General features: G+C 39.8%; 1 protein-coding gene across 7 annotated transcripts in view; it reads left to right on the top strand.

Annotated features, from left to right (window-relative positions):
* LOC124805382 (transcription factor SPT20 homolog) overlaps positions 1–14,954 on the top strand; it is a 309,909-nt gene that overhangs the window by 43,553 nt on the left and 251,402 nt on the right. For 5 of the 7 annotated variants that reach the window (XR_007017452.1, XM_047265939.1, XM_047265940.1 and 2 more), the window contains exons 3-4: positions 3,105–3,231; positions 10,798–10,911. Coding sequence is in view for 4 of the 7 variants with exons in the window: in XM_047265939.1 (XP_047121895.1) it covers positions 3,105–3,231; positions 10,798–10,911 (241 nt within the window). In the remaining 3 variants the exon portion in view is untranslated. The remainder of the gene's footprint in view (positions 1–3,104; positions 3,232–10,797; positions 10,912–14,954) is intronic. The other 2 variants (XM_047265942.1, XM_047265943.1) reach the window with 1 other exon arrangement.

The raw sequence follows: 14,954 nt of genomic DNA, 5'->3' as shown, positions 1-14,954 counted from the left end.
ACAAGAGGCTTCCAGATTGTATCCTGGATGGTGTCAAGCCCACTTACAGATTTATGGTCAATCCTGAACTTCTAAAAAAGTGTATTTGAGCCAAAATCCAGATTTCCTATGAGTCTCTAATTTCACTCGTATGAAAACAATGCCTTAAAACCACATTTTCATCTGCTGCAGCTGTCAGAATTGCAACTTGCATTGCAGTTATTGTATTTGATGATGGAAACATGGGGAGGATGAATGCATAAGAGAGAATTGGCTTTAAGATAGGAAATTTCACTAAAGAATCTAGAGAAAAATAGATTTACAGCACCTCTCTGCAGCTGAAAAGTCAGTTGAAGACCTGGTAAGGGAAAGAAGGGAGAAAACAAGAAACGAAAAGAGAAGCCTTGAAGGGAAAGAGGACTCTAACTGCAAACCCAGGGCCTTCAGAAGAGGTGACAAGAAAAAACAGGTTGAACTTTAAATTGCATTTCCCAAAAATTAAGTTTCTTAAAGTTTATGTACCTTTTTCTCCGAATCTATGAGTGCTATAGTTATGAAATTTTGTACACTTGATTCTGTAAACCCAGTAAATGTTGTCTCAAGAGTAAATTTTGAAATTCGAAGTGAAATCTGAAATATGGGGCAAAGTGCTTGGAATTTTGCATGAATGTTTAATTATACTTATGTAATTATAATTAAAGAATTATTAAAATTGTCTTGTTATATATATATTCAAAAAACCTCATGGGGGAAGCTAACTGTAAGCAAAGAGATTTCTATTACTTTTTGGAAACAGAAGTTTGAATTCCACAAAAAAGTTAAATATATCTAATCCAAGGAACTGTAACAGTAAATGTGCTATTTTCATGTAAGGCACGGCACAAAATTTCATTGCTGTATATTCAAAATTTTGGATTTGGTGCCTCTTTTAAATAGTGTGCCTTTTTTCACCTTAAGGTTTCTCGACCATCTACAGCCACTGAAATTGTAAATGCATTTTATACCTTATTTTTCATTTTGCTAAAGAACTTAGGAATAATCTGCTGTATTATTTCCAACATTAAGGAGTGGTTGTTGAACCAGTTGCCCAGCCACTTAGTTTTCTACCTTCTCCCTGTTGATTTTTATGCAAAGATTGATTTCATTATGGGCTAGGTCCTCAGGTCTCCAACATCTCCATCGGCATTTCTCTCAGTGCCAGCTATTTCTCAGTTTCTTGAGCATTGTGCCGACAGTATGGACGAGGTATCATCATCTTGTTGGAAATACATATGTTATAAAAAATTGGACCACCCTTATTTTAAATATATCATTTCATGTGAGAAAGGGATGTTTCATGAAATTTCAGTAAATATCAGCCTGGAAGAATGTGTTCTCTGTCAAATTGACAAAGCAAACCTGTTAACTGAAAAATACTAATAATTTGAAGTTTGTTACATGTCAAAAGTGATGCAGTAAATGGCTTTCAGAACTGGAAACAAATTGCTGTTATCCAAAAGCTTTTTATACGTCATTTCTTCATTTGTAATTCATTGAAACATATTGGTAAAAGTTAATGTATATATACTAAGATGGTATCTGTTCTTTCAGACATGTCCACGAGTAATGAGTAAAATGGGCGGGGGCACTACGAATGTAGTGCGGGATAATACGTTGAGAATGAGAATGTGGGTTTCGCGGGAGGCGTGCCAGAGATAAATCCCTGCAGTCGCGCTATCCTCTGTGTCCTCGGTTGCTCAGATGGATAGAGTGTCTGCCATGTGAGCAGGAGATCCCGGGTTCAGGTCCCAGTCGGGGCATACATTTTCATCTGTCCCTGTTGACGTATGTCAACGCCTGTAAGCAGCTAAGGGTGTTCATTTCATTGTAATAAAAGTTAATGTGTACATGATAAAGTTGGTCACAAATGATGATGGAACTGAAGGTGGAGTAGTAGTAGTAGCTGATTTTGAGCAGCTGATGTAATGAGATGATTTTCTGTCAATTGGATGGAGAGTGAACTGTGGTTGAAACCTCGATATACTAACAGTCAGAGTTAAAGCAAGTTGTATAGACAGCAAAAAATACTTATTTTGCTGAGGGGAAGTAGACAAAACACACAGAAAATTACATAAAACACTGCATGGATTGCCCATAATAATATCCAGCAGGCACAATATTTAGCAATTTATATTTTTGGCACATTCACTCTGATGTCTTCCCTCTTCACGCTTATAGCTATTATCTTCCAGTGCAACCTAGGCCTAGGGATGTAATACAGATTGGACTTGGGCGCAACCAAGATTTCATATGAGCATTAAATTTTATATTTACGTTTAGTGGTTCACCAACTCAAAGCCAGTCAGTTGCCTTCCAGTCTAACTTCGATTTAGAACATTCAGCACAATGCTACAGACCAGTCTGTCAGCAAAACAAAGATTTTGACTTCACAGTCTATTTTGCATTATAATTATTTTGTCATCCAGCACTCAATCTGTCGCCTTTCAAACTAACCTGGACTTCGGAGCTATGCTACAGATCAAGCTATCACTACAACAAAGATTTCATATTTTAAATAAAATCATTAATAATTATTAGAAACATCACAAGTATGTACGAACACACAATTTAAAATGACATGGGAAATCTTAATAACTATCTTGTACATTTGCACTTGCCCATATATGAGTGCTAGGTAAAGAAAGCTAAATACAAGTTGTAGACTGCGTGCCGATGCATTCTGTTAATCTGCTGAACGGAAACATTCCTTGCTTACAGTGCACTGTTCTGGAACTAATATTTTTATTAGTAATTTTGTGGTGTCTCAGCTTATTGTTTGATTTGTAGTGGTTTCGTAATATGATAGTAACACAAGACAGGTAAAATGTGTTCATTTTTTGAAATATATGATCAGTACCTACAACTTTAGTGAACCCTTACATATTTCTTCTTGTGCTCCATCGTGCCACAATAGTAAACCTCCTGCGTGTGTGTGGAATTAACAGTGGCATTTATTTCTCAGAACATTTCGAAGCTTTATGTAATACTTGCCTGTGTTTTGAAAATAATTTGTTTCTATTCAATATAGTCATTCCACAAATCACTGTGTTCCTGATAAAGATTTTAATTTGATTAATGTTGCACAGGTTGGAAACACTGTACGCACAACTGCTGATCTCTTCACTTCTGAGTATGAGATAAATGATGTTCCTGTGGCAGCCCGAAATCTGCTAACTAAGGGTCTCATACAAGAAGAAATAAACTTATCTTCAGGTTAGCTGTGCCTACGGACTGTCTTGAGTTGTGTTATTATTTCCTTACGAGCCATCCCAGCCGTGTTTGTGATTTATGATAGTTCTCTATTAGGGTTTATGTGACACAAGTGTGTTCCATGACATGGGTACTAAGATGATATTTAGGTCTCACAATGTAGTAGGAAGTAAAATCTTTTAGAAATACGATAGTTGTTTTCGTGCCCGATAATCGTGTGTCGAGGTCCAGGTTTCTACAGTAGTATTTGTATCTCTTTGAGAACTATCATCAATCTCATCTCCCTTTCTGTTTTTAGTTTTAATGCAGTGCAACAAATAGCCTTCTGTAGCTTCTGTGTGTTCATTTTTTTCTGTATTTTGCTCCAAACATTGCCAATATTTTTTGTTTTTTACCATTATAATTTTCTCACCTACTTCAGCATAAATTACAGTTAATGCCTGTGACAGGACAACCTGTGTATCAAACTGTGCTATTTCTCTTACCCAAGTGGAATAATGAGGGAAGATGCTGTTGGATTTTGGAAGTCATAGCAAAGATCATGAACACTGTTTTTGCCTTTTTTTGGCACACTGGTTATGCCTTTGCTTAACATTGATAATGTCGTTTCCAGTTGCTTCGTATTAATCTGCATCACATGAATTTTCAAAACATGTTTATTAACTTGTCCTGACAAATCCAGTAAACCTTATTGCTTTTTAGAGTAACACCTACTGTAACATTCTCATCAAGACTTCATGTTTCAAAGGACAACACGTGCCGTAGTTTAATTCCTGTTGAAGGTTGAATGACCTCCTAAACATTTTAAAATTTGTCATTGGCAAGAAAAACTTCAAAAATAAGAAATACTCTAGGAAGTTCCTCATTACTGTTGAAATAAGATAATAAATAAATTAATTGCAATAAATTTGATGACAAGATGGAATTTCTAGTTCTGTGTGGTGTGAACTATCCCATGTATATTTAGTAACAAGATAGTCAATTCTAAATCATATAAAATTGGAACTAAAATAATGGCAGGAGTCAAAATAATCACTCACAATATTGTTCAGGTGTTGAGAGAGTGACAGCCATATAAACAAAACTAAACATATTTCTGAGTGTTCGGACAGTGTTTTTCTTCAGTGCTAACTAATGCAAAAAAGGCACATGCACACACCCCGGGTCATTGCCCCAGCAGGCTACCCATTACCAGGACAAGTTAGGTGATTGTTGCAGTTCAGGTTGTTATGTCTGATACCCTTAAATTATGGACTTATATCTCTTGAATTATCGTGCAGCTAAGCCATATAGTGCTGATGGATTATTTCTTCTCCACTGCAACTGAATCTGTGCTAATAATCCAAAAGTGCATATCTAATTTGCGACGTGCTGCTAAATTAATAGAAAGTACTGCTTCTCAAATTTGATAGTATTGAGCCATTGATTACAGTACTTAAACTTCATTCAGTGTTCGTGTACGATACGAGTTATGTATTGGATGCACTCAATAACAGTTCCCATTAGAATGACAGCTGAGCTTTCTTTCTTGTCCCCACAATATAATACCAAATGTCATGGTACCTGTTCTAGGGCTTGAGGTATGTCTGCAAGATAGGACGATACTACATGGAATAAACCACCAAACTAGCAAGTATTGTGAAGCGTCATAAAGAAGCTATTGTCATCCTGCCTTGCAGAAGTCCTGCATCCATCCGCATCAGATTTCATGTGCAAACAAGATCCAACTCCCAAACAGTACACAAGTCTAAACTTACTATTCAAACGTCTTTTTAAAGGTGTTGATCATCATTCATGTACTATAGATGTTGTGCAGCATACCACTTTATCAAAGTGATATGTTACACCTCATGATTCTCTCTCTCTCTGTATGTGCGTGCGCGTGCGCGCGCGTGCGCGTGCATAGCTCCTGTAGGTTTAAATCTTATTTAGGTATTTGGATTGATCCACCTGATAGGATTTCAGTGCACACTGTGAGGGGAGAGGGGGCATGTATGTGCGTTTCATTGTCTCTGAAGAAGAACAGTGCCTGAAAGTTCAGTAATGTGCAGTATTTTTGTGCCTGTCACCCGCTCACTGCCTTCACTGTGTGGTGAGTGATTTCCATTATTTGATTTTAAGCTGTGTAAGATTTAGTATGTCGTGGAAGAATTATATTACTTAAAAATGAAAGAATCCGTGTCGTAAAAAAACTGAGTAGTGATGAGGTTTATTGAATTCAATTCTAGAGTTTTTGATATAATAATTTCCCTGTTGCATAGTTATTGATTGATATGGAGTTATTTTGTATCCTCCATGAGGAGGTGTGTGTCCTCCAGGAGGTATGGTAACTGTATTGTAGCATTCTTATTTCTGGTGGTCTTATCAATATTAGTTTGTGAATGTCAAACAATAGAAAATCCAGGATGGAATAACCACAGTATTGTGAAAGTGGTTGATTGCTACTGACCATATAGAGGAGATGTTGAGTCTCAGACAGGCACAATGAAAAGACTGCTATACATCTGAGCTTTCCGTCAAAAGGCTTTCTTCTAAAGCAGAACACACATACATTCACGAAACACTTCTCACACTTATGACCACTGTCTCTGGCCAGACACTGGAGATGGACTGTGAAGAACTGCACCTGATGGTAGAAACAGTCTGTGAGTGGTGAGGTTAAGGAGGAAGCTGGGTGTGGAAGGGAAGGGAAGAGGAGGGGTAATGGGATAGGGGTAGGGGACCTGTAGTGCTGATTGTTGGAGCATGCAGGGATGTGATGGACACAGGGTATGACTAGTAGGTGCAGTCAGGTGGTTTGGGGAGGAGGGGTCAGGGGGAGAGTGGAAAAGAAGGGGAGTACAGAAAGGAAAAAGGCTAGTGGGTGTATTGGTGGAACTGGAAGACCGTGTAGTGCTGGAGTGGGGCAGGGTAGGGGATAGTTGGGTGTAGGACAGGGGATGGCAAATGTTGAGGCATATGGGTTACGAGAACGTGGGATATATTTCAGGGAGAGTTCCCATCTGCACAGTTCAGAAAAACTGACGTTGGTAGGAAGGATCGAAATGGTGAAGGCTGTGATGCAGTCATTGAAGTTAAGCACATTGTGTTAAGCTGCAATGCAACTGGATAGTCCAATTGTCTCTTGACCACACTTTGTCAGTGGCCATTCACTTGGACATACAGCTTGTTGCCTGTCATTCCCATGTAAAAAACAGCACAGTGGCTGCAACGTAGTTTGTAGATCACGACTGCATACCCAGGTAGCCTTGCCGTTGATGGGATAGGTGCTACCTGTGACCAGGCTGTAGTAGTAGTTGTTGTTGTTGTGCTGATGTCGGGTGGGGGTTGGGGGGGGGGATGTAGGTTTTGCATCTAGGTCTAGTGCAGGGGTATGAGCCTTGAGGCAAGGGGTTGGGAATGGAGGTAGAGGAGGGATGGACAAGGATGTGGAATATCACTGTGGGAGGGGTGGGAAGAATAGTGAGTAGAATACTCCTCATATCAGGGAATGACATGAAAGAGGCGAAACCCTAGCAGAAAATGCGATTCAGATGCTGGATGGTACTGAGTCATGAGAGGAATGCTCCTTTGTGGCCAGACAGTGGGACTTTGGGAGGTGGTGGGTGACTGGATGTAAAAGGCATTAGGGATCCTGTTTCTGTACTATGTTGGGATGTTAACTTCAGTCTGAAGGCCTCAGCGAGACCCTCGGTATATTTGCAGATAGACGGCTCATCGCTACAGGTGCGACTGCCATGACTGGCTTGGCTGTATGGAAGGGACTTCTTGGTATGGAATGGATGGCATCTGTTGAAGTGGAGATGTTGCTCTCCTCAAACCTGTAAGCTATCCCAACCCCCCCCCCCCCCCTCCTCTCTCTCTCTCTCTCTTTCTCTTTAACCCCACCACTCCCTGTGTTCCTACCTTCTACATGCGTCACTATGGCCATAAACATAACCAGCCAGGACGCCCCATTGGGACCAGCTACTGTGTCCCCACTTAGAGAAGCTCTGCTATTGTCAACCAGTAGCTCAGTGTATTACCAATAACTTACCTTTTCATATAAAATACACCCTCCACTGACTCTCCACCGTTCCTGTTCCCGTACTACATGGCATCCTGCACATCATTATTGATACCGCTTCCCTCTACACTAACAGCCCTAATACCTCTGACCTTGCTGCTATTGATCACTACCTTTCCCATTGTCTGACTGACTCCAAACCAATAACATTCTTCCTGGTCACCATGGGGTGTCCACATGGCACCATTCTATGCCAACCTATTCGTGGTCTGTCCAGAGGAATCCTTCCTAACCACCCAGAATCCCAAACTTCTCTCCTATTTTGGTTGCATGAATGATGTCTTTGTGATTTGGACTGAGGGTGAGGACATTCTATCCACCTTCCTCCAGAACCTCAACACCTTCTCCACCATTCACTTTATCTGGTCCTGCTCAATTCAGCAATCCACTGTCCTCATTGTTGACGTCCAACTAAAAGATGGTTACACCAGTACTTCCATCCATATCAAACCTACCAACCACCAACAATACTTCTACCCATTCCTTACCAAGAAGTCCTTTCCATACACCTAGCCAGTCATGGCAGTTACACCTGGAGTGATGAGCAGTCCATCTCCAAATATACCAAGGGTCTTGCTGAGGCCTTCACAGACTAAAATTACCATTCCAACATAGTACAGAAACAGGGTCTCTAACAGCTTGTCTCTCCATTCACTCACCACCTCCCAAAGTACCACTGTCCAGCCACAGAGGACTCAGTACAACCCAGGACTGGAGCAACTGAATCGCATTCTCTGCCAGGGTTTCGACTCTTATCGATCCCTGATTTGAGGTGTCTCCTACCCACTATTCTTTCCACCACTCCCACAGTGGTATTCCACCACCCTCTGAACCTACACAATATCCTTGTCCATCCCTACTCCACTCCTGCTCCAAACCCCTCGCCTCATGGCTCATATCCATGCACTAGACCTAGATGCAAGACCTGTGCGGTATTACATCTTCCAACACCACCACCACCACCAACAACAACAACAACAATAATTCCAGTCTGGTCACAGCATCACCTACCCCATCAATGGCAAGGCTACCTGGGTAAGCAGTCGTGATCTACAAGCTAAGCTGCAACCACTGTGTTGCTTTCTACAAGGGCAGGACAACCAACAAGCTTTCAGTCCATAAGAATGACCACTGACACAGTGTGGACAAGAGACGGCTGGACTATCCAGTTGCTGCCCAACACAATGTGCTTAATTGTTGTGACTGCATCACAGCCTTCACCATCTCGAGCCTTCCTACCAATGTCAGCTTTTCTGAATTGTGCAGATGGGAACTCTCCCTGAAATATATCCCATGTTCCCATAAGTGCAGGCCTCAATCTATGCTAGTTCCTGTCCTTCACTCACCTATCCCCTTCCTTGCACCACTACAGCACTATAAAGCTTTCTAATTCCACCAATGCACCCACTATTCTTTCTCCCTTTCTGTACTTCCATTATTTTCCATCCCCTGAAACCTCCTGACTGCACCTAGTAGCTCTACCCTGTCTCCATCACATACCTGCATGTTCCCGGAGTCAGTACTACACCCTACCCTGCTACTGGTCCCATTCCCTGCCCCAGCCTCCTCTGTACCCCCCACCACCTATGGGTTACTTTTCTTCCTATCAGGCAAAGTTGCTCACAGTCCTGCCTCATTGGTCAGAGACATGGGTTGTGTGTGTGAGTTGTACTTGCTTGAATGTGTGTATAGTTGTGCTTTAGAAGAAGGCCTTTTGACTGAAAGCACTAATGTATAGCAGTCTTTTTTTTTTTGTTTTGCCTGTCTGCCAAACAACATCTCTACATGGTGAGTAGCAATGTATCCTTTTTATTATATTAGGTTGTGAATCCTTCATTTTTCTCAGATACAAGAATGTATCACAGTGTTAGTGTTGTTGAGTCCAGAAGAAGGAAAGAAGCTACCAAAAAAAAAAAAAAAAAAAAAAAAAAAAAACTAATTTATGTAATTTTTAGACAATTATTACAAGAGGGGAAATGTATGAAATGAAAGCAAAAAGATTTAGAAGTGGTTGGAAAGTTGAAGGAATTGATAGTATAAACAGAAAAGTGTTGCTGAGTAAGTGTATATGACCATAAATGTGTGAAATGAAATATGTGACCTTTAGCACATGAATTGGGCTTTGTATAAAATTTATTAGTGGTAAGAACCAGGCATGTGGGAAGATGAAGAAGGAGAAAGTGTTCAAATCATATTAGCTGGAGCAATGTGTACAACAAAAAAAGATTTCAACCCAGTTGTGTTGTGTTAATAGCATATCAAATAGGTGGTTACTGGATGCAGATATGCAGTGAGGTAATCTATTAGGGAAATATTCAGATGAACCTGTTGAGGAACTGCATTCCGGCAATTCAAGAGTAATGGTCTGTAGTGTGTTTCTTTGTGAAGTTGTCGATTCAGCTGACTATCATTTCTGAGGTTCCCACTATGTGATTGGTAGGAGAATATATATTCTCGACTGTTGAGCCAAACTGAAAATTCTATTTTTATGCTCAATATTTATCTACTCATGTAGTTGTCTTAATCAGGTGCTAGTCACTATCAGGTCTTCAACTGAACTTGTAAGACATTGTCTGTAATATACCACAATTAATATCCATGCTAGACACCTGATGTAGCAGTCTGTTAGGACTTCTGATTCAGATTTCTTTTCTGTCTCTTGATTTGACCTTCTTTGAAATTTTCATCCCTTTCTCTTCTTTCACTCTGATGGATAAAACAGCTTGTGATTCATTAATAGAGTGAGTGCTGTATCCCAGTTGTTACTTAAATTGAAATCGTATCCGTATTTGTTGGGTTTTAGATTTTGTGGAAACAGACAGCTAGAACAAGCAAGGCGAGATGCAAGAAACATTAGTGACACATCCTACTGAAGCAGCCCAGAAAATAAGCCACTGCTGATCTCTGTATGCAGTGTAACCATGAAATGAGGTATATAAGCTCAGTATTTTTATGCAAACTGAGTGTGATTTAAATGTCTATAGAAATAAGAGTTTGGGGACGAGGAATCAGTTCTCTTTGTTAGCTGCCAGTAAGGATGAATAGAAGCACACAGTGTCTATATTTCAGCACATAGTGGCTCGCTTGCAAGTCATAGTTTGAAGGATTAAACTGCTTCTCCAGCATGAGAGTGGCATGAAGCCTTCCTTCCAGTTCCAGCTTCTCAGAGGTATACAGCTGGGAACTTGCTGCACATCATATGTTGGATTCCCATCAACCCCATGGCCTCATTTTAATTCCGTAACTTCTGTTATTGTGTACTTGTGCAATGCAATGTAATCTAATAATACTGTGTAGTTTTTCGGTATTGGTAGATTTATCATCTGCAAAGTGTACAATGTGTGTCTCAAAGTTCAGCCATCTGCATATAGTATTTGTACTTTTTTGTGGTTGCAAATTCTAGTTGTGGCCATTTGTGTTCAGCTGCAGTGTTCATATGTGTACTTTATCAAACAGTGAGTATGTTAGCTTGATATATATATTGATTTCTTGTTTGCCATCAGGTGCTGCAGTTTCCACACGCGGGAGGTATTTGACTATAGAAGAAAGACAAAGAAATCCAGGCTTACGTCCACTGTACCTCCACGTCCAGGCTTCTTCAAAAGAAGCTGTTGACTGTAAGTATTGCAAATGCAAATGGTTTTGAGTATATTGTTTACTTTGGAATATTTGGTTTCTACCTTTATGCACATATACTTGGGCTGCCAAAAGAACATCCCTGACAGCAAGCAACTATGTTGCCACTCTACTAGGCAGCTGTTCGTTGTTGCACTGTGTCATTTGCCTGACTACCAGTGTCACACAGAAAATTGTAGAGCCATTGCAATGCCATGGTACTGATGCCTAAAAACTGCTAATAACAATGTGGGAAAAGATACATTGCTACTTGCTGTAAAGAAGACACTTTAAGTTGCAGACAGGCATTCTGGCATGAGCTGCCAGAGTTGGTGATTATGTGTGTGTGAGGAGGGCTTGCTTGTCTGTATGAATGGTGTGTGTTTCCCTTTTGTTGATTAAAGCTGTGCCCAAAAGTTTTGTGTAAGTGTCTTTTGATTGTACCTGTCTGCAACATAATGTGTCTTCTCTATGCTTAGTAGCAGTCTGCTTTTTCCTACATTGTTGCTATTCCATCATGGAGTTTCCATTGTTTAATTTTAAAACTGCCAATAGCCTTGAGGGATTGAAACATAATCTCTTCATAATTAAAAAGAATTTAAGATTAGGAAACACTTTTTGAGATAAAGTAGAGATTATGTTGTTTCAGTATTTCAGTACATATTTTAATAAATAAATGCATCTCTGACCTGCATCTCATGGAAGAGGAGAGGGAACCACAGTCTTCAGTGAGTGTGTCATTATTAGCACAATTATGTCATGATTGCTATCTTTAGTCTTTCTGCTATCATACCCAAAGCTCCTGTAAGATGTGCCATGTATATGTGGCAGTATGATTCTGTGTTGTAGGAATAATGCTGTCCAGTGTCTCACACACAAAAATTTTGATGTCTCTTAAATTAAAATTTTTATTTCTGCCTGCAACATGTGATTTCACTTGAGCTCACACAATTTCTATTGCACTGAAATGGCAATGATATGGTGGAAGGCGCATGACACTACTACCATTTACTTCTCCAATTTTGTTGATGTTGTAAGTGATATTATCTGATTTATGCTCTTTCACACTTTCCAGCATTTCTACTACTCTTATTTCTCTGTCAATGAATGTATACTGTTCTCCTCTAGCCAGTCCACTTTGTCACTCTTCCTGCTTCTGCATGTAAGGACTTTGTTAAACTGAACAGAGTGATATGATGTATAATCAGATGTTATAATGGAGTTCTTTTCTGCATATGGAAGAAAAGAGGGAACAGCCCACTCTTTAAATTTCGCTGCAGTCAACTCTTGGAAGTTCCCAAATTTCTTTGATGTAAACAACAACAAAGCAGTTGGAATAAATCCACTGATTGTTCCAGCATGCAAAGGAATGAACCAACTGACTTTTCCAGCTGGAACTTTTATTGTTTCTTGTGGAGTATCATCAGTCTTCATAGTCAGTCTGGATTGAATGATCAGCATTTACCCACATTTCATCCAGCCAAGCAATTTAGTGAGGTTTGCACCTATAGATACTTCCTCAAAAACACAGCATCTCCAGGCAACAATATCCTTCTGTCCAAGCAGATCCCTTATTCCAGAAAACGTTTTTCCTAGGTACTCATATCCTCTTTAGTATGACTCAGAGGCTGGTTTTTCCTCTAAAAAGCAACTCACTATCTCATAGTAAGAAAGGCCAGCTTTTTCCAGATGGGAAATTCTTTCCACACGTAATAATCATGTAAGTATGTCGTCACATTGTGTCCTCTTGAAAATTACCAGGTTTTGTTATTTTAGCAGCATACACTCTGGTTTTTCCTGACTTCGAAAGGACAGCATTTGGTTTCTGTAGGTCTTGAGCTCACTCCTCACTCATTGTTTTCTTCACAGAGGTTGTTCCTATTTGCAGAGTTGTAGCTACTTGTTCGACGAAGTATGAGTGCTGCTGTTATCCTTTTCTTCTTCAAAATATTCTACAGTATACAAAAGAGCACGAGACTGGCTCTTTAAGGTAATGCCCCTGCCTACTTATCAGTGGCTTTAGGAAGAGGCCGTATCACACCTGTTTGAAGTAACAACTTTACACCAATGTGTTCACATGAACTGAATTGGTAACTCATGATCTGCGACAGACATTTTGTAGCTATTGAGTATAGCATCATGCATCACCTTGAGTTGCTGGGGTGGCAACGGCCACCATCACCATGGCAATGATTACAAATTCTGGAGCTTGGATTGGCACAAGAGTGTTCCCTCCACGCGAAGCACTCCACATGCATGAAATGGCAGGGACAGTTACCAGCGTTAACAAACCAAAATCTTTCAACAAAGAAGTAGTTAGTGGGAGAAAAAGTGACAAGAAAACAAGAAATAGTGTCAATTAAAGCTAGATCCTAGATCATGGGAAACATTGTCTAAGCCAGTCCAATGGAAAGAGGTTGCATGTAGACTTAAGACTCTTGGCAACATTCTCAGGGTGGGGGGGGGGGGGGGGGGGGTTGAGGCAAGGTCACATTAATTAGTAATGCTTGGGGTTTATTTGATCAAAGCATATCCATGTAGTCTTTTTGGTAGCCATTCGCTTCATATAACCACACCACTATACAGTAAAACCTCGAATTAATGAACCCGCTTTTAAGGATATCCTACTTTTAGCAAATATTTCTGTTGGTCCTGATGAAACTCCCATAAAAACAATGTTATTTCTTCTGCTTTTTTTGAACACTACTTTAAGAAAAAGTCCACTTTCAAGGAATAAATATGAAACATTTTGCAAACCAAATTCAGATTTTTTTTGTAGTTCTTAACATGTTTGAGTGAGTTTCTGATTTCTTTCCATTTCGTTTCCCACAGGTTGTACTTTTGTCATGTGATGCATTAAATGGTGATTGATTCAACTGGTCAACACGTTTGTAGATTGTAGTAAATAACTCAACTGTCCTTGTAGCAATACCAGCAGATGTGTTGAAAGAATCGGAAATTGATATCCATTGACTTAGGTCATATGATGTTACAGCGCAGTCACTGAGTCTGCAAAACACCAGAAGTGTAGTTGTTTGCTTACTACAGTGCTGAAGTTATCAATTTTACTTTTGTGGAGTTATGGCTTGCAAACATTGAAAGCTTACAGTTCAGCAAAAGTTGACTATCATCCATGTTGTTGATGGCAATCCTAACATAAATATTTCTGACATGGCAATGAAATATGATTTATTGCCCTCTATGTGTGGCATATTAAAAAATGAGGAAGTGTTCCTACATGCTGATGCTAACAATTCCTGTGGATCCAGAAAGGAGGAACATTCACAAGTTTACATTTAGTGATGTGGAAAATGTCTTCTAATCTAGTTTCAAGGACAGAGGAGTGGAAGCATATCTATAAGTAGAAGCAGACTGCCAGAAAAGGTTCTGGAAATTGCTCTGAGGATTGACTGAAAATTTTGGTGTACCAAACAGCTGGTTGAATTGTTTAAAAAAAAAAAAAAAACACCATAATCTGTCATTTCAGAGTGTAAGTTGGAGAGTGAGGCTCTGATCATAGAAAGTGTAAATTATTGGAAGGACATGGTTGCCTTCACTATTAATTCCCAGTGTTTCCAAAACATTAAAATACTACTTCGTACTTCAGAGCACAACAGCAGATGCTGGGGACATCAGAAATCTCTACAACTTTTTCAGCCATTTAGATGCCAAAATGGGTGCAGTAGGAAGGTATTATTATTGATCTCTGCCTTGTACATCTCAAGGAAACATAATTCCTGAGGAATGTAAATGTTGTGTTCCTTCAAACTGCACAAGTCATCGGCAGCCTCTGAACCCGGGCATAATATGCTCTGTTAAAGCCAAATCCAGAGTAGCAGTTGTGCAGAAGTCAATTTCATTCTTTGAGAGGAAGGAGGTGATGACACTCAGCCTTGTACATATGCATGTGTTTGTTGCTGCCTGGAATTCTGTAACTCAACAGACAGTGTTATATTGTTTCACAAAGAGTAGCTGTGGTACATTATTTGCAGCTGAACACAATGTTGTTCCAGAAGAAGAAGAAGTAGCAAAACTAAAAAATGGA

The sequence above is a fragment of the Schistocerca piceifrons genome, chromosome 7 (genome assembly GCF_021461385.2).
Source record: "Schistocerca piceifrons isolate TAMUIC-IGC-003096 chromosome 7, iqSchPice1.1, whole genome shotgun sequence".
Taxonomy (NCBI): Eukaryota; Metazoa; Arthropoda; class Insecta; order Orthoptera; family Acrididae; genus Schistocerca; species Schistocerca piceifrons.
Note: the sequence above shows the minus strand (reverse complement) of the source record. Positions and strands in the feature narration are given on the sequence as shown.